The sequence below is a fragment of the Pteropus alecto genome, unplaced genomic scaffold (genome assembly GCF_000325575.1).
Source record: "Pteropus alecto unplaced genomic scaffold, ASM32557v1 scaffold86, whole genome shotgun sequence".
Lineage (NCBI taxonomy): Eukaryota > Metazoa > Chordata > Mammalia > Chiroptera > Pteropodidae > Pteropus > Pteropus alecto.
The window spans coordinates 10322750-10346677 of record NW_006442109.1 but is presented as its reverse complement, the minus strand read 5'-3'; the positions used below and the strand labels follow the sequence as shown (position 1 = coordinate 10346677).

Sequence of the window (23928 nt, the reverse complement as noted above, 5' to 3'; positions counted from 1 at the left end):
AGAGAAGTGTACCTTGAGTAAAACTATCTTGGAGGAAGGACATTTGGAGGAGTTATTGGAAGGAAGGCTGGATCTTGACTGCCAGGTTACAGATGTGGGCAGTGGGAAGCCACTGAAGGTACTTGAGCCGGGGAGTGATGTGTGCTCATTGGGGCTTTAGAAACAACTGGTGTGTTTAGGCTGATTTGGACAAGTAAGCACCTAGAGGCACGAAGATTGGTTAGGAATTTCCTGCAGTTTATCTGGGGATGTGGTGTGGGCTGACAAGGACCTGCACGCTAAGTAGTTTGACAGTCTCGGGATAGGAGAAAATGTGATTTGGTGAAAACACAGGACTCAGAGTTAAATGCATGTCTCAGTTATGTGCTTCTTTGGCTTCTCTGAATCACATTTCCTTTGTAAAGAGGAGCAGTAATAGTTGAGCTCACAGGTGGTAATGAGGATTTGGTGAGCAATGCACAGGCAAGATAAGCTGTTTCTCTAATGAAAGAACACCAAACCATCTTGGCTTTCTCCCCCAGCAATTCTCAGAACTGACTACTGGATTTTCCCCTCAAACTCTGTGTCCCATCTGGGAGACCCAGTTCTGCCCCAACCACTCAGTACCCCAGCTCAGGGAACCCACATTCAATGGTGTTTTCTCTCCTCTCAGAGATCAAAAGATGCTGCTTCCAGAAAAACAAACTCCAGAAGTCCTATACCTGGCTGAAGCTGGAACCAAAGATGAGAATAATCCGAACATCCTAAGAGAGACGTTGCTCTCAGAAAAGCCAAATTTGGCCCAGGTGGAAATTGAGTTAAAAGAGAGGGACGTGGCACTGGTTCTCCTTCCAGACCCACAAGAATCTGAGAGCTAGTGAGAGTGCTGAGCAATGCCCCCATGTTGTTAGCAAATAAAATGAAAAAACTGCCATGAAACTAAAATTGTTATTTAAAAAATCCCACCTGTTTATTAAAATGCTTCTGGATATGAGCAGTTGGAATTGCATAGTTTGTTCAAATGGCGGTGGTCCATACAGTGACTTGGGGCAAAAATGCAAAATCCATAGCCAGCCTGTGGGTCAGGAAGCCTGGCCAGGACTCCTCAGGTGGTGTGGAGGAGATCACAGCCTCCCTCTTACCTCAGCTTCTCCATCTACAGAATGGGGCTGAAGGCTGGGTTAGAGCTCCTGTTTTCAATCCAAGCTCCTGGAACTGCTGCAGGAGTCGGAGCAGAATTCTGGGCTCAATCCCCTTCCTGCTTCTTCTTCCCACTGGAGTCCTTTCCTTTATCTGCATATCTGCTGAGGGTCCATGAAAGACTTCCTTTGGGCCAGGGGCCCTGTGGTAAATAGAGTTAGAAAATGTGGCTTTCCCTTCCTCTGAGATCCTTCACTTGCTAACCATGGGATCCCAAGGGAGTGTCCTGATCTGTTCCTGTGCCACAGCATTGTGTTATACAGCTGTGGTGTTGATCCCAAATAATTTATGCAAAAATTTGCTTTTGAACCAGAAATGCTTTCAGTTCTCTCTTATGAAAGAAGACTTTGAACACTCAGACCCATTTCCAAGGGTACTGGGTCCTGTTGGACTACAAACTGGTATACTGTGTTTCTACCTATGCGCCCGGGGCATGCTGATAACGCACACTGTATGTCTGATACTGCCAGTTGTGGGCTCGCTCAAGTCCTGGGTCATTGTCACTAGAATGACTTTGTTCTGCAGCTTTGAATCATTACCCTTGAGGAGGCTGGTCCTGAGGATCTATGGACAGAGTCCTTAATTTAAGGTGAGAAAATAAGGGGTTCCTGCCTTCTGGTGAAAACTCTAGAAGTCCCCTATACTGGATAATCCACAGTCCCTTCCTTCTATTCTCATTGAAAGGAAAAGTACTGGAGATAGACCTTCCTGTGGCTTTGCTTCTTACAGCCTGTCCCATAGGATTATTTAAAGTAGCTATTACTAGGATAAAAAGTGGGGTTTGTTGCCTGGGGCTGCTGTGAGGTCAGAAGACAATAGGAGGGCCAGGCCCCAGCCCTCCAAAACCTACAGCTGCCCTGCCCTTGCAGTCCACCAGGTGGCGCAAGGACTTCAGAGCTGTCCCTCCTGTAGGATGTTCTCAGGCCTACGCTTATACAGGGTTTCCCAAAACTGTCCACCCAGAGCTGCCACTAGGGGCCATATCTGGCTTGGCTATAGCCAGAGCAGGAAGGGTTGGTATCATGATGGACACTGCAATTTCTTCCTGCTTCAGGCTGATCCCAGGGGTCTGGGTTGTCCAGGTGGCTTTCCCTTGAGGTCAGAGAATGCAGTGGTTAGCATGGAAACCAAGGCCCTTGAGGGACTAGGAGCAGCATTACTGCCTGTCCCTCCAACTCACACAGTGAACTGGGTGTTACTGCTTGGTGCTGGAGCGGGGGTCAGCTGTTCTGTTCACCAGAGGGTGCAGGCTATTGTTCCATCAGACATCCTGCAGCCCTGCCCAGCCTCCGAGCCTGGGATCCTCAGGGGGGCCTTCAGAAGATCTTGAAGCCTTTCAGTAGGGTCAGGGTCGGTGCCTTGCGCTTGCTTTGGGCCCGGGATGACTTCACAGTGACCAGTTTGGCCTGGGCTACGGTGGGCATCTCCTTCAGGCTGACGGTAGAAAGCGTGTTGAAAGTGCAGCTGGCCAGCCCATGACGGGCGGTGAGTGCAGCCTGGTGGGGCAGGGCTTTCTCTTCGGAAATGAAGAGGGGCCGGGCCAGGGAGTTCTTCTCCAGCTCCCGCCGTGCCTCCCGCACTGCTTCATGGAAGACGTGCTGCACGTGTTCAAAGTCCAGGCAGGCAGAGACTTCAAAAAATAGGCACCCAAACCTGCCCGCCAAGGCCGCACCCTCTGCCTCTGTGACCTGCCTGGTGGGGAAGAGGGTTGAGGCAGCGTCAGGAGCATGCATCCCAGTCGGGAAGGCCTGGGCCTACGCCCGGCTCCTCACTTACAAGCTTGGTGACCCAGGTCATCTTCATCTCTCCAAGGCTCAGTTTTCTCATTAGTAACACAGGATAATGACATCTGCCTCTCAGGGTTGTTAGGATTAAGAAAGACAATTTGTATTGAGTGCCTAGCATAGTACCTGGCACAAAGTCAGTGCTTAATAAATAGTGGCTGATGTCACCAAAGCCAGAATTTAGGAACGAGGTTGAGAGTAAGGGAGAAGTTGGCCCAAAGTCCCTGCCTAGACCCTGCCCATGGCTGGCGGAAGATGGCCATTCCCAGCTCTATTTCTCCTCTACCCTCACATGGGCCCTTGGTCAGGAAATGAGCCCTGGCTTGTGGGACCAGCTCTAGAGAAAGGCAGTGGTTTGGGGTGAAAGATGTGAGACCACAGAGGCATGGAAGACCGAGGTCACTCAGGACGCCTGTGGTTGGCAGAGATCTCAGGGCTTGTGGGGAGTTTTGTTTGCCAGCCGAGGGGAGGGGCAGGAGAGAGCAAATGTGACAACATTTCATAGGGAGGAGGGGGAAAAGGAGAGAGGGAGCAGCACCTATTCCCAGCTTGATTCCCTACCACCTCCGGAGATGGTGGGATCGAATATTTGTAACCAGGAGGGTTCTGGAAGCTTCTGACCTGGAAGCTATGGGAATCAGGTGAGAAGAAAAAGAAAACTGGTTCTTGGGTAGGTCTGATGGAGGGATAGGAGTCCCTAAGGTCTTAAGGCCAAGGTTCCAGGGGCTGAATCCTTCTGGCCACCCCTCTTCCCCCAACCCCTCGGTCACTGAGCCACCCTACCCATCACTCCTGAGGATAATGGCACAGCTCATGAGATGAGAAGAGACACTAGGGTGGGTGCCAGAGGAAAAGGTTTCTGAGCCAAAGTTAGTTTGGCAGGAGCAGGGGGCTGGGAGAGGGCTAGCTGCCCAGAGGGTACCAGACCGAGAGCATGACTGGGACAAAAAGGGTCGGGGGCCGAGCACCTAATCCCCTCCCCACTCAGGGCTGGTGTCCTGGCTGCACGGTCACTGCTTCCTGAGGAACACCTTTTCAAAGGATATTTAGTATTACGTACTTTTATGATAAATTTGAATCTGAAACTTTGTCATCATGGGGTTTGAATAATGAACTTTCAGAAACAAGGACCCCATAAGTGCATGAATGTGTGAATAGGAGACATAGACATGTAACATTATCCTATTCTTTTCTCGCAGCCTGGTGAAAATTTTATCAGTGGTTTGGGAACCACTGGTCTAAACTGCATTTTACCCTTTAGCTGCAAGACAATTATGGGAGACACTGATCAATGCTCGGCTAAAAGTTAGATTTACTGTGCCCATCAAATCCTGATCCACTAACCTCAGGAACTGATCAAAGAAGGAAATGGGGATAAATTGTCATGACTTGTTCTTAGGGAACTGATGCTGCTTCATTTGAGCCCAGATTCTTTGTTATTTGCTCCTAAACTATTTTTAGATAATCCCTTTGGCAAAGATTGGGATCAAAAGAGTGGTCTAGTTTTTTCCGCCATATTGAAAATTAGTGTATCACAATCCATTCTTCTAATCCCTTTTCTAGGCTCTGGTGGCTCTGTGATTCCTTTTGGCTTTAAGATCACACAACTTCCCTCATTTCCGGGGATGAAATTTATCGGGGTCTGAAGCTTTGCCCGCCTTTGAAGGCCTGTAATGTGGTCTCCTTTCATGAGATTGTACCCTCCTTTCCCCACTGCCCATCTGATCTGTTCTCAACAAAGGGTCCCCTCCTTTCTACCACCAGTCAATGTGCCTTTGGGGCCTGGGAAAGCAGAAGTGACCAGCCATGAACAGGGAGGGACAGGTAGAAGGCTGATAGAAGGTACCATACCTCACAGGTGGACTGGCCACATAGGACGAATGTCAGTGTTGGAGAAGGCCAGTGGGATTACTTATCAAGTGGAGGCATCACAGTCTCAAATGCCTCCAGGGCCAGCCAGGCAACTCGAATGTGTGGAGAGGGTAGAGGTAAGCCATGGGGAGTGGTAAGGCCTGTGGTCAGCTAGAGAGAGCATATTCTGCCCCCAAAACATTCCAATTCCAGGTTTTCTAAAATACTGTGCTGGCCAAACAAAATATGGCTGCAGTACTCAGTGGTAATTTGCCCTCTGGCCCAGTTTGTGACCCCTGATTCAAGTCCAACCCTTTCTAAGAGAATCTGTCCTGAGCACCGCCAGCTGTGGAAGAGAGCCTGGGGGCCATTCTGGGTGAGGCAAGAGACGGTTGCCAAACCAGAGCAGACATTTGACCCAAGAAACCAATCAGAGCCTCTCTCCCTAGAATTGGAATTGGGCACAGAATGACCAGCTAGCTGCAGCAAGTGGGAACAGAAGGTCATAGAGACTCAGGCAAAAATGGGTGAGGCGGACAGAGACCACAGAGCCCCATGAGGATGGAAGGAGTGGCCTCTGTTCTGACTTTCAGGGTCTAGCCCCTATGCTGCCCATATGCCCTTCCATTCCTGTCCTTGGCTGCCCGAAAGACCGCACCTACCTACTCTTACAACACATCTTCTTTTACCTAATTTGAAAGATTATTGTTCTTAGCAGCCAAATAATTCCTGAAGATGATACTCGGCTTTCACAAATGAGGAAAGTGAGCTCTGGAGGTATGGGACAAACCGCCACGCTCACCTGTACTGGGCCATGTCTAGCTTATTGCCCAGCAGCAGAGCAGGGTAGTTGCGCTGTGTCTCCTTCGCGTGCAAAGCAAGCAGCTCCAGGTAGCTGCTGCTGCCCTCGAAGCTCTGGCGGCTGTCGACGCTGTACACTACTAGGAAGGCGTGGGCCCAGTTCAGGTAGCGCTCACAGTTCCTGGGAGTGTCCTGGGGCAAAGGAGGGAAGCCCTGGTCAGGGTCAGAGGAAGAGGGATAAAGGCCTTCACCTGAGATACCCCACCCCACCTCTCCACTCCCCAGGACTTTGTATATTGTTCCCCAGCAGAGCCTTTGTCAAAGGGGCGCTTGAGTGTGGATTTGGCTTGGTGTGAAAGGAGACATTGTTTTGTAAGCCTCCCTCCCACCACCCCACCAGAGACTTGGAGACCTTGGCCTCTGGGGCACAAAGCCAAGACTCTGGCCTGGCCCCTAGAGAGACCTAGCTATCTCTGGTCACTGCTGGTTTTAGGTCAGGTTCATGATGCCCCTTTGGTTTCTGAGAATAACTGGCATCCCAGCCTTGGCAGGGGATAGTAACGACACAGGGGAGATGTGTGCATTGGGGGGAACTTAGGCCGAGGGGAGTATAAATGTGTGTGCACCTGTCTCCATGTGTGCACAAGCGTCAAGCTCCAGAGCACAGGGTCTCAGAGCTGATGCCCGTGATCATCTGGTTTACCCAGGCCCCATCCCATTCCTCTCATTTGATAAATGAAGAGATTCGGTTTCAGAGAGGTCAGATCCTCATGCAGGGTCACACAGCAAATTGGAGCTTAAAAGGGGCCAGAACTTCTCAGGATGCTGCACTGACTCTCAGCTCTAACGGGGATAATGTTACCAGGTCCGCAGTGTCCATGACCCTCAGGTGGACAGGTTGGTGGTCCACAGTCTCCTCAGAGCTGTAGGTGTCCTCTGTAACAGAGACAGCCAGGTTAAAAGCAGGGTGTGCCACTCAACTGATGAAGAGCTGGGTCTGAGTCCCAGCTTCCCTCTGTGCTGGACTCCTGTGCAGCCCTGAGGGATCTGCTCCAAGGCTCACTGAGCTAGGACTACTACAAAGTCTTGGCTCTCGTCCAAAGGAGGACATGGGCAGAACCTCCCACCAAGGAGATGCTGCTCTACCTCTCAGGGCTCAGAGCAACAGAGGCCGCTCACAGAACACACCATGGGAGATGGCACTGTGTTCTGGGTCCACCTACCAAGCTAGCAAGATGGAGTGAGTAGCCCACAATCAAATAGCAGCAGAGGCCTCAGGAGTGACACTGCCAGCTTCTCCCTCCCAAACAAAGCTTCTCTACCCTCTCCCCCTCCAACCACAGTACCTGGCCCACAGGAGGCCCCCAAGAACAATCCTCCTGCCCCCAGTGGAAGAAGGGATGGGAAAAGAGAAGTGCATGACATGATGGGTTGGGGGGTCAGACCCCCTTTAGAAGTCTCAAGAAGGTTTTACAAATAATCCTTGTCAAAATAATAGCAGAGGAATTTAGTACCTGGTAAAGGACAGTGGAGACCGTGGTACTCCAAAGTTTATAGAGCGGGTTCATATTCTCAGGTGTTTGTGTTTTTTTTCCTTTTATTTTGAAATAATGCTAGACGCATGTAGAAGTTATAAAATAGTACAGAGTTTCTGTGTACCATCCCACCAGCTCCTCCCAGTGCTAACACCTTGCGTAACCATAGTACAATGATCAAAACCAGGAAATAGATATTGATAGCATATTATAAACTAAACTACTGACCTTATTTGGATGAGTTTTTCCTTTTTTTAGTTTTTATGATCTCAAACCCAAGAAAGCAGCGATTGGCCAGGCATGCAAAGAGGACCTCGCTGCCATATTGGCAATCACTCTCCCTATCCCCTTCCCCTGTGCCACTTGCCCACGTGTGTGAGTGCACTTGGCCCTCACCTTTCCCTGGGTGTCCCCGTCTCCCAAGTGACCCCAAAGACCCCTCTGGGCAGAAATGGGGCCTTCTCTGCCTTCTTGGCAGCAGTCACTGTGAGAAGAAAACCCCCCAACTCTGGCTGAGTCAAAACACTTCTTGAGGGCCACTGGCAGCCAAACCAGGCCTGGACACATGCCAGGTCCACTGGCAGCCAGCAGCAATCACAGACAGCTCCCGTCCTCAGCCTGCTTTGGGGACTTGGATAAATGCCGCTCTTATTCAAAGACAAAAAAAAAAAAAAAAAAAAAAAAAAAAATCTAATGGAAAATATGTCCCAAATGTTTAACTATATTTGGTGCAAGAAGAGCTGTCCCCAGATGTCCACATCTTGTTCAGATTTTTCTTTAGTTTCCTGCTCAAGTTGTCTGATGCACCCCTTTTAGGCACTCCACAGCTCCTGACCCCAAACAGGCACTATGTCGTGCCCAGTCCAAGGAAAAATATTAGCCCAATCCTGATCTCCTGTAGTCCCTTTAGCACAATAGCCTTTTGAGGTTGCTATTAGCTTGACTGTAGAGAGATGACAGGGAGGCGAGGCCCAGAGAGGCAGGAGCTCGCCCGTGGCCACACACCACTAGTAGAAGGAATCTGAACTCAGGTCTTCTAGGCTAGGTTGCCTCCCCCTTGGGATCTCCTTATTCCCTTTGCTCGGTGGACCAGTAGATCGTCCAGCTCTGTCTGGACAGAGTACAGGGAAGAGCAGAAGCTTCCAGTTCAGTTGAGGATGTGTAAAATGCATGGGTGAGCTAGAAGAAGCTCAAAGATCTTCTTATCCAGTTTGCTCCTCCTTTGCAAGTGAGGTGACTCTTGGGAGTGGGGGCTCTTTTCCAAGTCAAGGTAATGTCCTTTCTTCCTATCACCTAGTCCCTACCCTCAGGTCATTCTGGTGTCTTTAAATATATGGGCCTCATAACTGCTAGTTCTAAGTAATACTCTGTGGATTTTAACGCTGAGAGAAGATTCTTTTCCCAAAGCATTTTTCTCTCATTGATAATAATAATTTTTTAAAAGGCACCAAAGGATGTCAGGTCAGAGTGTGTCTAGGATGATGCCTCAGAAATGGTGCTTGTGTCCTTGCTGGAGTAGGATGAGGGCAAGAGAGAAGTCATCATTGTGTCCTGGGCACGCCAGGTGAGATGACCCCAGCACTTCAAGAGAACGCTCTTCTGGAGCCCCCACCCCCTCCCATAGTGCTCAGCACAGGCAAAACCCTTTCATAGACACCGAATCTCTCAGCTTCTACCAGCTCTAACAGTCATGACCCATAAAAAGGCACAACTAATGGAGCAGTCTATTAGTCACGTCTTGCAGATGGGGAAACCAAAGCTCAGAGAGCCAAAAGCTATGCAGACCTGTGACTCCAGGCTCTCCATTGAATAAGGCCTCCCTTCGTGGAGAGCGACTGGAGTGGTGTCTCCTCTTTCTTTGTACCTGAGCTTCTCCATGATCGTAGGCAAATCACTGAGCCCCCCTACCTCAGTTTCTCTACCTATAAAACGTGGGTAATAATAGGAGCTGTTCTTTAAAGGGTAATCCTAAAATCAAAATTCAACCTCATGTTTACACACATCTATGTTGTTCCTCGTACTGTGTACCATGCTGAAAATGGGAACAAATTACACAGTTTCCCATCCTCAAGAGAGTCCCTTTGAGCTCATGCTCTTGGAAGATGTTTGAAAAGGGGATAGAGTGGTTTTCCATCTCCTGATGGCTAACTCTGCCCTTGGATGCTCAGACCTTTCTCCACAGAAGGAAAGGCTCTGGTTCCAGTGTCTCTGCTGTTGCTGGAACCAGTGGCTGGAATGTTTAGACAGTGGAACAGAACCCCCGAGGAGTGGCAGTGGCCTCCCAGAATGGGTGGAGGGAGAGCATCTGGTCATCTCTCCAGGTCACAGGCTCTCAGAGTGGGATGACTAACCATTGCAGGGCTGCTGCCCCCCACATAGTCCAACCACACATTCCACAAGCAGGTCAGATCTGCAAAATTATTCAGTCAGGAAGTTCAAACCACCACTGTAATAGGCTCCTTGGCGGGACCCATGTATGAATGGGGGGCAGGGAGGAAGAGAGACTGGAAGTGGGTTACCAAATAAAATGTAGGATGCCTAGTTAAATTTGAATTTCAGATAGACAGTGAATAGATTTTAGCATATGTATGCAGTATTTGAGGTAGGCAGAATCCGTCTTTTGCATCACCATCCTAGAAAATCTCTGTTACCCCTTCCCAGACACCCCTGCTTATGTCTTCCTTCCCAACTCCCCCACTTCCTCCTGTCTCCAGTTCTCCCACTCCATCTGACTTCATGTTCTGGCCTCTCCCAGCACCTCCCCTGGCCAGCACACAATCACATCATGTGTCCTACACCCGTGGGCATTGACCTCTGCTAAATAAATGAGCTTCCCTTCAGACTCGCTGTGTGACCTTGGCTCAGAAGCCTCAGCTCCTTAGGCTTATTACCTCTGCTGTAGCACGGAGGGGTTGTGTCAAAGCGTAGGAGGTCAAACAGAACTTTGAGGGACAAGCAGGGGATGAGTCACCTTGCCCTATATCCCTGACTTTACTAGGGGAGCCCCTCCACTTTCTCTGTTCAAGACCCTGGGGTTCTCTTTAAGATCTCCTTAGAAGAAGAGATTCTGCTACTAAAATCCACTGGACTAAATAGCCCTGAGGTCCCTTCCTGCTCTAACACTGAGATTCAACATTCCAGCCTGTACTGAGGGGCTGATGGGCCCCAATGGGCTAAGGAGCTCTTTCCTCCAGGTGTCACAGTGGCATTCCATCAGAGGCCTGCTGCAGGAAGTGCTGTATTGTGCAGGTTTTCCAATCTGTGCCCCAGAGCCTGGGTTTCATGAGAGGGGGACCCTCAGGGGTCCCACAAATACTTTATTCAATTCTTATGAATGAGGAAAACAATCCAAGACTGCAACCTTCATTTTTAAAAGGCTAAAAGCATCTAGATACCCCATTTGTCTCAGTGGATAGTTTACAATAACAAATGTTATAAATGTGAGCTTTAGCTTACATATATACTAATAAAATTCTGCTTTTGTTTGTTTTAGATATTGGGGTTCTATGTAAGAGATTATTTGAGGAAAAGGTTGTCCTGCTAAAAATAATTTTCAGAAACACTGGTCTGATTAATTTGAGGGAATTTCAGCTACCATAGATGGGAAGCTATTTGAAGAGGAAGAAAGAGAAATGAATACGCATTTAGTGTCTTCTTTGGGTCAAGTACTAGGCTAGATCTTTCACATGTATTAGTTCTTTAATCCTCAGAGTAATTCTGAGATAGGTATTTTTATGCCCATTTTACAGATGAGGAAACAGAAGCACAGAGAGGTTAGGTGACTGCCTTAGGGTTACACAGTCAATAAGTGACAGAGCCAGGATTCAAACTCACCTATGACTCACCCCAGATATGGTAAGATACCATGATATGGCAAGAAAACAAGATGGGTTTTCTTTCATTGTTCAAAAACTGATTCAGAAGCCAATCCCACTAAAGGATCTTTCATATGTCTTGTCCAGCTTTTCTGGAAAAGTACACTGAGTGACCATCTTGAAGAACACTTAATGAATGTGGACATTCTGCTATGTTTAATTTTTTTAAAAGTCTCATACCTCAAATTTTAGGGCAAATCACACAGTTCTCTGAGTTTGGCCAACCTCCAAGTTGTCTGGGATGGGATGTGGAAGATGTATTTTTGGCATTCAAAGCATTTTCCCCCATGGCCTGAGTCATCCTGGTGGCTCCTTCCATCTGCCCCAAGATTTTTGGTCCTGGTTACACCTGGGCCCACTACGAGGTAGATGTGTGTGTGGAGGGGTGGGGGATCCATGTGGGGCACAGCAGAAGGAACCAAGAGGAGTGATTTCTTACCCAAGTTGGGGTCATATTCACTGATAAACCTCCTGGTTAGAAACTTCACGGTCAGGGCTGTAAGAAGCAGAAAGAAATTGGCTCAGTCTCTCCTGCTGTGTCTGGCTGCTGGCCCCTGGAGGCTGCCCCTTTCATTTAGGGAGGCCTTATCTAGCCTCTGTGACCCCTGGCTGACACCAAGTTCAAATCTCTGGGGGAATGAGGCTGGGAGCTGAGAGTTTATTTGAGAGGCTCAGAAGAAACCAGAAATATGGGGAACTATGTCCCTTCAGGTATATCCTGTGATTTTTTTTTTTTAATGGCAAGAAAAAGCAATGAGAGGTAAGCCTAAGGGGTGTGTCTATGAAGACTGAAACTAGGCAGTCAGGACCCACACAACCAGTTACCTTAGGGTCAGCCCCAACTGAAGGGAGGCTTCCCCATCCTGAACAAGTCATGAAGATTCTGAAATGCGGGGCATTTCTTTCAGTTTTGGCTATGAGCCAAAGAGAGATTAAGAGCCAAGTTAATCAGTGGGTGATCCCTGGCGGTGGTATGAACCCTGAGGGCCTGGAATTTCCAGATGAGATCTGTGTCCCAAGTAAACACACTCTGGTCCTCAGTCTTACACATCTCAAGTCTTGGTTCGAGGGCCTCCACACTCATCATGGTGCCACACAGAATGTAAAACTCTAGAATGAAGTTATCCCAGGTGCAATGCAGTAACAGGACTCTGATTTTGTTCAGAATTTAACCACATAAAGCCAAAGGCCAGCCAACTATTATACTGGAGTCTTAAAAAGTAATGCGATATTTTAAAGAAAATCCTTAAAATTCTTTCCCAGGATTCCCAAGTGTCAGTTTGCAAAGTAATACCCAGGGAATACATATTTTTAAATTCAAATTCCTTCATTCATGTAGTCACTGGCTAAATTGTATCAGTGATAGAGCTCGGGATAACAATTTGAGTTTCAAAGGGAGGAGGGCGAATCTTTTCTGTAGGAAAATGTGATTCAGAGTTCCCTCTCTGAGCCAGAGGGCTGGCTTCAAAAGTGGAGAGGAGGCCCCCAGAGAATCTCAAAGAACACACTGGGGAAGGAGACCCACAGCCAGCTGAGCCCATGTTGGCCATTCACTAATGGCTGTAACTGGAAAACAGCCAGTGGAGGAGCCCCTTCGACCCTCCCACCATCAGCTCCCTGAGACTGTGAGCGGCAGGGGAGGTCTGGACCCTTTTTCTAGGTCTCTGCCTATGGTGACACCCCCACTCTCACCCCCTTCGCTCCAGCTGGGTGAGAGCTGCCAGGACTGGTGAAGGCAGAGTTCAGTGTTGATAGAAATGATCTCAGTGGAAGCCCAAGATCTTGGTTGATCAAGGACAAGTCCCAGGCACCTGGGACCATAGTCCAACCTATTTCCTAAAAGTCAAGAGAGGAGCCTGGCTTGAAACAAATACATTTGATAAGAATGCACATTTTATTCCAGAATCCAAGGGAATTGAGGAAGGGAGCGGGGAGTGTAGCCTGGGAAATGCCAATGGCCAGTGACTTCTACCAACTCCCTTCAGGGGCCGGTGTCTCTTTCATCCCAAGCCTAAATCAGGGAGTAGCAAGGCTCACAGGGGCCCTGGGCTAGGGACCTAACAGGTCCCTTTGGTGACAATCACCTGAGCTGACTGCTGGACCCACCCAGAAAAGATAGAGGTGGGGGCCACAAGAGAGAGACCAACAGAGGACTGGGAGACACAGCGATAGACAGAAGGGAGAGACAGCTGGGGTCACAGACACAAGCACAGAGACACAGTAGGGAGACAGAGGGAGAGCCATTCCAGGGAGAGCCATTGCAGGAACGGAAGACAGATGAGAGATGGAGGAGCTGAGAACAAAGCAGAGAGAGCGCCAAGCAACAGAGAAACTGAAGCAAAGAAGAAAATCACGGTGTCTTGCCCAACCCACCTGGGTTCAGGAAGCCCCCAAAGCCAGTGGAAGAGCCTGCCCGCAAGTCCGCAGTCCCTGGTTCCCTCCACCCGCTCCGTCTCCCCGGTTCCCGCCTAACCCCTTCCCTTCCCCGCAGTTGCCCCACTCACCGGACTTGCCTGCCCCGCGGCGCCCCAGGATGGCCAGGTTGACCTCGAGGGGCGCGCTCTGCGGCCCGCTGCCCATGCGGGATTTCCCGAACACCGAGGACATGGTGACGCTGCGGAGAGGGACACGGTGCCTCGGCCCCAGGGCCCCGAGCAGCGTGCCCGCCCGTCGGGGCCCTCAGGAGCGAGTCTCAGGCTCCCCTGGCACTTGCCACCGGCCCCTCGGTGTCCGCGCCCCGAGCCCCGCGCTGAGCGAGCTGTGTTCCCTCTTCTCGGCTCCAGCTGGGGAAAGGAGGGGCTGGTGGAGCCCGGCGGGCGGGGCCGCCCCGAGCGCCGCCAAACTCCTTGTAAGGGCTGCGGGAGCCCCCCGCGGGGCTCACTCACTCCGCTCCGACGCAAGGGATAGTGCTCAGCCAGCCGCGCACCCCACCATGCTTGGCCTCGAGAGCCGGGGCGCTGTCAATGTCCGGACCACCCCCAGACCCGGCAGGAAAGGACAAGGACAGGAGAGAGGGAGGCCCAGGGTAGTGAGATAGAGAGGAAAGACGTTTCCAGCCTTGTCTGAACCTCCACTCAGTCTCTTCCCACCAGCAAGAAAATCCATTCCTCCCTTTGTTTTTCCCAACTGGCCCCACCTCCTCCTCCGGGAAGCCTGCTAGTTTCAAGTCCAAGCCTTGACCTTTCTCTAGGTCATAGCCAGCTCAGCCTTCAAATACAACTTACCCTGCCCTTCTGTGTGGGGGGACTCTCCGGCAATGCTGCAGCGCAGCACCCAGACAGAATTCAGTATCCTAACAGGGATGATGAGAACTTCTTACTAATATTCCATGGCCAATATGTGTCCAGCTTCAAGAAACCTAACCCATCCTGGATTACTGTTTGCTCCTTGATAAGAGCTAATGAGTTGCATGTGTTTGTGGCCTAGTGTGGAAAATCTGGCACTCCCTCTTGCCTGTAATGATTGGTGGGATTGGTGGATGAGCCTGACAGGGTTACCTGTCATTCCCCTTGGTTCCTAGGGTAAATCTTCACTCTGGAGACAGGGCAAAGGGCCACCATGGGGAATTTGGACACAGGATGTAGTGCCAGCTCCTTTACTGGGTGACCTTGGGTAAGTCCCCTCACTTCTTTAGGCTTTTTTTTGTCCCTTTCTATAATACTAAGAAAGGGGAAAATAAATCCAAAATTCCATGATGTGATTCAGGCCTAAAAGTGACAGAATCAGCCCTGGGCCTTCAGGCCTGAGTACTTTCCAGAACCTTATGAGGCCTCTCATTTGGAATACACTACAGGCTAGAGTGAGGAAGGGCATGGAGTCTCAGAGACCTCTCACTGCAGCCCTTTTCCTTCCAACCCCAACCTCCCTCCCACCCCACCCCAGCTACTCTACCTACTACCTATACACAAGAGAAACCATGGAAACCCAGGTCAGCAGGCAGAGGGCAGGAGATCAGAGCCTGATGGTAATAACGACTCCTCAACTAAAAAGGAAATTTATTTTCCAGGACAGGACATGACGATTGACTCAGCCTAATTGTGTGTTCTGGGAGATCATGGTAAACCAGCTATGTTATTAAGACTCTAAGGTGTTGGGAAGAATTTGTTTAGAATACATCCTCAGGCCAGAATGGCTCACAGAACTAATGGTCAATGGCCTACAACTTCCTTTGAGTTGTAGGAGAGAAAGTGGGAGCCAAGTTCCAGCCACATCCCTGGCTGGCCCCAGTTCTTTGAGGACAGACTTGTTCTGGATGGGGTCTGTGGAGAAACTAGTCTCACTGGAGGGAGGGCTGCTGGAGAGAGGGCAAACTGTGGATCCCCACAGACCCAACCAGGTATAAACTTGGGTTCTGCTACTTAATCTGTTTGTGTGATGCTGGAGGAGTTATTTTCCTTACCTTTAAAACTCTTACCAACCAGTACATGGAAGCTGCAAGGAGGCAGGTTCTAGCTCAGGGACTGTCTTTGAAGTAGGGAAGTCCCCTCCCTCCCAACACTGAAGGCAACCAAGGGGTGACCTCTTCAAGGAGGTGTCGTAGAGAAGACTCTATCATGAGTTATGGGATGGGATGAGATGACCCTTAATTCCCTTCCAGTTCAGAGATTATTCAAACTGGTTGCCAGCTGGTTTACTGAGGCCCTCAGCTGTGACTGCTCAGTGTTCAAAGTCTGCCCTTCCTCTGAGGCTTGGGAGGAACAGTGCCGACCTCATAACTGCAACCAGTCCCTTTCCCCATCCTCAGTCTCTTGATCTGTGGGCTGCTTGTCCAGCACCCAAATTACCAGTTGTGGACTTCAAAGGCCTTTGGAATCTATCACCTACTGTCAGACCCTGGAATAAGTTACTTTGTCCTTCTGGGCCTCAGTTCCTCATCTTTAATTTATTTTATTTTTATTTTACTTATTTTTCTTTTTTTTTTTTTAGGTGAGGCAACACTTGGTTGACTTCACTGATTACAAAGACCTTGTCAGCTTACAATCCCTTATTTTTTTATTTTTTATGCTTACAGCACCTGGTCTTCCTAGGTGGTCTCCCATCCAAGTACTAAGTACGTACTGACTAGGCCTGACCCTCCTTAGCTTCCGAGATCAGACAGGGTTGGGCTTGTTCAGGGTAGCATGGCCCTAGACTCAGTTCCTCACCTTTAAAATAGGGATAATATTAAGGATTAAATGAGGTAATGAGAAAGTGTCCCATCCAGAGCTTGGCCCATGCTCCAAAAAAGCAGCAGCTAGTTCCCTCCACTTCCCCTGGACATGAATAGCACACAATTCTCACCTATCAAGAAGCCACAAGTGTTTAGTGACCAGAAGTTTAGACACTTCAGGTCAAGAGAGAGGTTATTCTGCTAGAGTAAGTAGCTCAACCCTCCTTACTACCACCACCCCTCTTCAAGGCTCTTACAGAAGGCCTTTGAGTACTCAAAATGCAGAGGATGCTGCACCAGCCTATCAGTGGATATGCAGCAGGTGCTCAATAGATACCTCTGGAGTGGATGAGCGGGGAATGTACAGGTCTAGACAGGTAGCACCTATGAGAATTTCTGGATGCCAAGTCCTACCCCTGCCACGAACCATTCAGGAACTATTTCACATAAAGCTAAGCTTTTGAGACCCTGTTGTGATGTCACTGTATTCTCTGGGGTACAATATGACAACCACTTCTGTGTGGTTGTTCAATGATAAAATCAGCTGTCAAAGCTGAACAGAACCTTAGAAGTCAGATCCAACCTCCATTTTACAGATGAAATGAGGTCTAGAGAGGTTGGGTAGCTTTTACAAGTCAGTGGTAGTCCCAGCATCACCTGACTTCTAGTCCAGTGTTCTTCCTTCTTCAGGTCGAGACAAGCTCCTCACTACCCTGTGTGCAGAAATACCACCATGGGTGGCAAAGGCCAGCAGTTCCCCATCAGGCTTATGGGTGGAGGTCTCCCAGGGCAAGGGCTATGTCTCCTCCATCAGACTGGGGACTCCTACTTAAGTTAGGGCCCAGGAGTCCACTTAACAGATCTCTTGCAGAGGGCCAATAATTGTGGATAGAGACAAAAGAGGCTGGGTGTGTGCTCTAGAGAAGCTCAGGGAGTCTCACACATAACCCTTTTCCTTGGCCCCACCTCCAACCTTGCACAGTGTGGGGTGTGCAAAGTGGAGAAGGAGGTTGGTGTGGGGTCGGGCAGGGCCTGGGAACTCCGTGGGCTGCCCACAGCCAGGATAGTTCCTTGTCCTCTCCAAGTCCCAGAGGGACGCTCACTGTCTGGAAGGAGGAAACTCACCAGCTGCAGACAATATCCCACTGGGTCCTTGGGATGCAGCCAAAGGCCTGGTCCTGAGCCCAGCCTCAGAACTACTACCCCCACCGTGGGTGACCCTCTCCCCATTGCCTGACTGCTGAAGGTGGGAGCTGGGTGTGTGCACCAGTGTCCCAACCCACTTAGGCCAGGGCTGGACTTGGGAAAAACTGGAACTGGGAGCAAGGTTCAGCCAAGGGGGACTTGCTCTCTTTTCCACTCCTGCTTTCATGAGAAGTTCAGGCAGTGACTCCATCTGGTTGAGTTTGCCAGTTACTAGGTGCCTGAAACAGGCCATTTGGGAGGCCCTGAGGATCAGCCCCTCCCTAGCTCCACCCCTTAGCTTGAGCCTGGATATAGCTGTTTCTCTCCCTGAGACAAGGCTAGTGCAGGTGAGAAGAGGAAGCTGGACTGGGACCTGGGTCGGTGGACAGAGTTCAATCCAGTCCCACATCTTCTTTCATAATTAAGGAAAAACTCATGCCAACTTTAGTCCTTCCTTTCCTCACCTGTGAAATGGAGATAGCTAGACACCTTCTTCCTATTCCTGAGTCCACAAGCAAGGACAGTTAGGACTAGGCACTATAGAGCCTATCTTCTTCCAAGAAAAAGACTGTCAGCCTGTTCTCTCTCAGCCAATGTCTGGTCTCACGGAAGGAGAGAAGCTGGCAGAGGGCCTGGGATAGTATTAATGGGGACTCTTACCCAACCCCTCCATCTACTCCTCCTCTTCCTGTCTGGTCCCTGGGGCAGAGCATCCAGGATATTTCTGGCTGCCTCCTCCAGGCCTTTGGCTTCCCAGGCTCACACAAGTGGTCTCCACATCCTGGCTCTGCTTTGATGAAGTAAACTGGGTGGGAGTTCCCTAGCAGGGGAGGTACATTTGTGTTAGGTCTGCAGATCATATGAGAGGGTCTATGCAGGCTTGGGTCCTAGAGGGGAGGGAAGTTCCCCTGCCCGCTTCCCAACTCTGGCTTTGTCATTGTGAACCTCTCCATCCTCCTGAAGAAGTCCTGCAGTTGAACATCTCTGGAATGTCAGACACCATCCTATACAGGTCTGGGCCTCAGTTTCTCCACCTGTAGAATGAGGTAGCAGGAGAAGATAATCACTAAGCTCCCTTCCATCTGACATTTTGGTCAGGAACGTTCTGTGCAGTAGGAAAAGTGCCCTGGGGTTGGGCAGCAGGAGGCCTGGGGCGGTCTGCCCCAAACTAAATGACCTTGGGCAATTCCCTTTCTGATCTTCTATTGTAAATGAAGGAGTTGAACCACATGAGCCTTAAGTTCCTTTCAACTGTGATCTCCTGGCACAAGGTAATTGCCTAGCATTTGTAGCAGAGAGTCAGCAGGCACAGTGGTTAGGGACACATGCTCTAATGTCAGACTGGCTGTATGCCAGTCCTAACTCTGCCACTTTCAGGCCATGAGACCTTGGGCCATGTGACCTTGGGTGTATGACTGACTAAACCTCCTGATGCTTCAGTCTCTTGATCTCTGAAATGGGACCATTAATAACATCTAACTCATATAGTGTTGCTATAGCAATAAATGAATAATATCATTAAAACGAGGGAAAATAATAGTATTTACTCATGAGATTGTTGCAAGGATTATAGTAATTAATGTGCTTACAAAAGTATCTGATGCACAGTGCAATTTAAGTATTAAGTGTTATTATTTCAAGAAGCGCTTCTCCTTTCCGCCCACAGATATATGATCAGCAGCACCACTTTCCTTTTCCTAAAGTTTGGAGACACAGCCATGGAGAAGTCTTGGCAAATGAGGAATAGACATCAGCTTCCCATTTCCATTCCAAGTCAGGACATACTTCCACGTTCAAGGTCTTATCAGATGCTTACCTGCTACCCTCCCATTTTTTACAAAGAAGGAAATCCAGGCTCAAAAAGAGATTGGACTAGTCCAGGGTCAGGGACAGAAGCCCTGGCCAAGTTAGAACTCTGTTCTGGGCCCCGGCCTGGCTCACTCTATTTGCCCCACCTCTGACTTCCCATTCCAGTACCCAAGAATCCCCTCACCCCACCAGCTGATAGGGTGGGCTGAGTATTAATCTTGTCCTTGCTTCTTCCCAGTTGAATAACCCTGGACAAATCATGTGAATTCTCTGAGCCTCATTTTGAACACTTTACAGACACTGTCCCAATACAGGTTTCCCCTATTATCCGTAAGTAGAGCGTCTATAAGAAACCTTTTGTAAACCAAAGCAGCAATCACCTTAAGACGCATCTTGCTAATGGATGCAGAAAATAAACCAAGATAAAGCACGGATGCTCACAGACCCAGTTCAGAGCTATAGGGGCTTGATGTTGAGAGGCTGAGTGTAGTTCCTGGGGAAGGAGCTTGGAGGGACCACTCTTGCTGCTGCTCAGGATGCATACTGCATCTACAATGACTGGCTGCAAAACAAACGCTGACCAATATTTTCTCTTTTCTCTTAAAAGTACAAGGGCATACAGCTGGTTTAGGGCAGGTTAACTGAGTTGTCTTTGTAAGCATCTCTCACAGTGCCCGACATACACAGTAGGTGCTCAGTATATGGTCACTATTACCATTTCCCATACAAGAGTGAGTGATCCCTTAGGTCTCCGGATGGCTTCTGGCCCGCGGCCATCCAACCTGCTAGCCACCACATCACATGAGCCATACTATCTTTAGCCAGGGAGATATTTATATCGCCCTGGAAGTTTTTTCCGCTGAGCCCTAGAGTAGGTGGCCGCTGAAAGCAAGCCTCCACTGGTGGCCTCTGCCCCTCCGACTCGTCATGCCACGGGGCCCCGAGGCCCCGGTGCTGGTGTGGGTGGACGGCCAGCTCTTCCAGGCCGACCAGACCCTGCTGGTGGAGCACTGTGGCTTCTTCCGCGGCCTCTTCCGCTCCGGCATGCGGGAGACGCGCGCGGCCGAGGTGCGCCTGCGAGCGCTGAGCGCGGGCGGCTTCCGCACCACGCTGCAGGTGCTTCGCGGCGAGCGGCCGGCGCTGTCGGCCGCCGAGGAGCTGCTGCAGGCCGTGGAGTGCGCCGCCTTCCTGCAGGCGCCGGCGCTGGCGCGCTTCCTGGAGCACAGCCTCACGTCTGACAACTGCGCGTTGCTGTGCGACGCGGCCGCCGCCTTCGGCCTGCGCGACGTGTTCCACAGCGCGGCTCTCTTCATCTGCGACGGCGCGCGCGAACTGGCGGCTGAGCTGGTGCTGCCCGAGGCCCAAGCCTATGTGGCGGCGCTGCGGCCCAGCAGCTATGTGGCCGTGAGCACGCACACGCCCGCTCCCGGCTTCCTGGAGGACGAGTCACGGACGGTGTGCTACCTGGACGAGGAGGAGGACGCGTGGCGCACGCTGGCCGCGCTGCCCCTGGAAGCCAGCACGCTGCTGGCAGGCGTGGCCACGCTGGGCAACAAGCTCTACATCGTGGGGGGCGTGCGGGGCGCCAGCAAGGAGGTGGTGGAACTCGGCTTCTGCTACGACCCCGAAGGCGGAACGTGGTGCGAGTTCGCCAGCCCGCACCAGCCACGCTACGACACGGCGCTGGCCGGCTTTGACGGCCACCTCTACGCCATCGGCGGCGAGTTCCAGAGGATGCCCATGAGCTCCGTGGAGCGCTACGACCCGGCCACGGGCTGCTGGAGCTTCGTGGCCGACCTGCCACAGCCGGCTGCCGGCGTGCCTTGCGCCCAGGCGTGTGGTCGCCTTTTTGTGTGTCTGTGGCGGCCGGCCGACACCACGGCCGTGGTGGAGTACACGGTGCGGGACGACATGTGGCTACCGGTGGCCGAGCTGCGGCGCCCGCAGAGCTATGGCCACTGCATGGTGGCCCACCGTGACAGTCTCTATGTGATACGCAATGGACCCTCTGACGACTTCCTACACTGTGCCATCGACTGCCTCAACCTGGCCACGGGCCAGTGGACGGCACTGCCTGGCCAGTTTGTCAACAGCAAAGGAGCGCTCTTCACGGCGGTGGTGCGCGGTGACACTGTCTATACCGTCAACCGCATGTTCACACTGCTCTATGCCATCGAGGGCAGCACCTGGCGACTACTCAGGGAGAAGGCCGGCTTCCCACGACCCGGCTCCTTGCAGACTTTTCTCCTGAGGCTGCCTCCTGGTGCCCCGAGGCCTGTGGCCTCAACGACGCCTGAACTGTGACCTCTAGGCTGGGCTTTAGGAGGGGACACCCTGAGTCTTCCCTGAGCTATGGCTGGATCTATGAAGCTGGCCTTAGGAGTGGCGGGAGCTTCTCTCTCCCTGGATGAGACTTCTGGATTTCATGTCTTCTGGTGGTGTGACCAGGTCCAAAAAACTCAGGGAGCAATGATGATACTGGAGTCTAAGCCCTCAAATTACTTGGGCTCTGCTGAAAGCCGGTGGGTCACAATGTCAGTCAGTGGAAGGGATAAGGGGATAGGATTTCAGTAATCTAGGCTTGTGTGTGAATGGGCCAATAATTGAGCATGGCTGGGAGTGGGTTAAGTGATATTAATCAAACTGCCAATCAGTAGGCAAGAATTAGGCACCTACTGGGTGCCCAGCACAGCGCTAGCCCTAATGTGGTCTGTAGTTGCCAAACAGGTCCACAAAGCTTAGCATCTAGCCCAGAAAAACTCTTAACAGAACAGTTATAGGACAACAGAAAGTTTATATGTGTCTTGATCCATGCAAAAAATAAAACTACTGAAGAAATCAGGGCAAAAGGAAAAGTAGGGAGAGGAAAAATACATAACTCCAGGAAGGAGAGTGTACTAACTATATGAAGAAGACATGCAGGATAATTAGCTGCTGAAAGGGGAGGTTCACATGGCAGAAAGCGAGCTTAGAAGAGAAGTTGGGAAGGATGAAGCAGATGGAAACAGTCTCTGTGAACCCAGCCTTTAAAGCAGAACAGCTGTGGATGGAGGCATTTGGGGAGGGGGCAAGGCTGGGTGGGCTTGAAGAGACAACAACTGAGCTGAAACTGGAGTGAGATTTGTGAGGGAGAAAGGGTTCCCACACTCTCTTATGGGATATGGACCTGCAGTGGGGAACCCAGTTGTAAGCTCCTTGCCTATTTTTTTTTTTTTTTTTGCCATTGCCCCAGGGGAAGTGGACTATTAACTTCCATGACTTTAGGTCATTCAAGGGTATGAGCCAATCCTGGGCAGGTCTAACTGCCTCATCTTATCTTTCTCCCACATTCTATAGGTTAATTCTTTTCTAGCCTCTGTTCCTGCTATTCCCCGAGCCTGGAATGCCTTTCCTCTTCCTCTCTTTCTTTTGGCTCTGTACCCATTTCCTCTGTGCAGGATTGGCTGTTTTTGACCTTGGCTGTCTGCATTGCTTATTGGACCTCTGACTGACCTCATTCTGTGTGTGTCTGTGTGTAGCCATGCACATATGCAGATAGCAAGTGCAGAGATCTTATGCTGTTAACTGAGTTGAGGCACTTTCCCTCTTCTAGAATAATATGATGAGGTCCTGAAAGAACCCAGGCTATAGAGGCCACTAGTTAGAGACCTGGTGTCAGATGAAGACTCTTGTCCCTCCTAGTTCCTGGTCAGGCACCCACCCCAGCTCTCCAGTCTTTCCATTCCCTTAGGCAGACTTCTCTGAGTGGTCCTGAATGGTCTCCATCCTCTAGGATCTGAGGCCCATGGGAAATCCTGGCCTCATCACAGCTGGAGAGTGCAGCATCAGCAGCATCAGCATGGCACCTCCCGGACATGGAGGCTAGTGTGAGGGCTGCCCTAGCTGCCTTTTCCCCTGACCTATGTCCCAAGCCTTGGAGAGCACTGCCTCCAGAAGCCCGGGACCTTATAGCTCTGAAATAGCCTAATCTGATGAGTCCTAACAATAAATCCTGACTTTTGCATCCTGTGAGTGATGTGCAAAGTACTTCCTGTCTGTCTTCCCACTGCAGCCCTACCTCAGCCCTGGGAGTTGGGTACCTTCTCCCTGTGGCAGATGAGATATGCAAGGCTCAGAGGCTGAGTGACTGGCCTAAAACCACAGGCCCATTCCAAAGTATGGCAAAGTCCTCATTTTTCGGTTCTGTTAAAGTATAATTTTTATCACATGTCGGAGAATTATTTAACTCATTAATAAGGGAAGCAGAAGAATAGTAAAGCTGGTTCATCAAAGGAGCATTTGAGAGACTGATATTTGTATATTTCATGGCAAAAGACATATTGAAGTAAGTTTGCAAAGGTAAGAAATGAAGATGGTTAATGTCTTACAGGGCAATAAAACCAGATTTTTGTGGTTCTCTACTAAACTAAAATCTTTTGCACCAATTACATGCGCATACATACTTATACAGGACCCTAATCAGTAGTAAACTGTAGAACAAAGGTACATTTCTCTAGAGAATTATATAACTCTCAGGTGTTCAGTTCTTCCCCAGAAAGACATTGACAGGATACACAGTCCTCCTTTTGCCTATGTAACAGTACAGAATGCTCTCCTCCTTGCTCACTCCAGTGCTGACCACCCAGAGATTTGCAATCTCAAGATCTATCAGCTCATTTGCTCTCTCAATCCACAGAGCTTCGTGTTTGTCAGCTTTTGCAGCTGGCTGCGTGGACCAGCCCAAATGGGGCCTGTTAGCTCCTGAGGTTTGGTCATTCCTT

At 50.3% G+C, this 23928-nt stretch overlaps 3 protein-coding genes across 3 annotated transcripts in view; 2 read left to right on the top strand and 1 right to left on the bottom strand.

Moving 5' to 3' along the window:
• Nucleotides 1–939, top strand: part of SLC51B (solute carrier family 51 beta subunit) — a gene marked incomplete at its 5' end in the record, with an annotated part of 4262 nt that extends 3323 nt beyond the window's left edge. Inside the window, 1 exon segment of the mRNA XM_006920556.3 lies at nt 653–939. Coding sequence (XP_006920618.2) covers nt 653–857 — 205 coding nt within the window.
• Nucleotides 940–946: 7 nt separating this feature from the next.
• Nucleotides 947–13632, bottom strand: RASL12 (RAS like family 12). Its single transcript, XM_006920260.3, has 5 exons — nt 13530–13632; nt 11465–11521; nt 6478–6551; nt 5617–5807; nt 947–2871 (listed from the first exon to the last, which is right to left on the bottom strand). Exons 1-5 carry the CDS (start codon nt 13630–13632, stop codon nt 2496–2498), a joined length of 801 nt encoding a protein of 266 aa, XP_006920322.1. The 3' UTR covers nt 947–2495.
• Nucleotides 13633–20095: 6463 nt separating this feature from the next.
• On the top strand, nt 20096–21472 carry KBTBD13 (kelch repeat and BTB domain containing 13). Its single transcript, XM_006920259.1, has one exon. It carries the CDS (start codon nt 20096–20098, stop codon nt 21470–21472), a length of 1377 nt encoding a protein of 458 aa, XP_006920321.1.
• Nucleotides 21473–23928: the final 2456 nt, after the last annotated feature.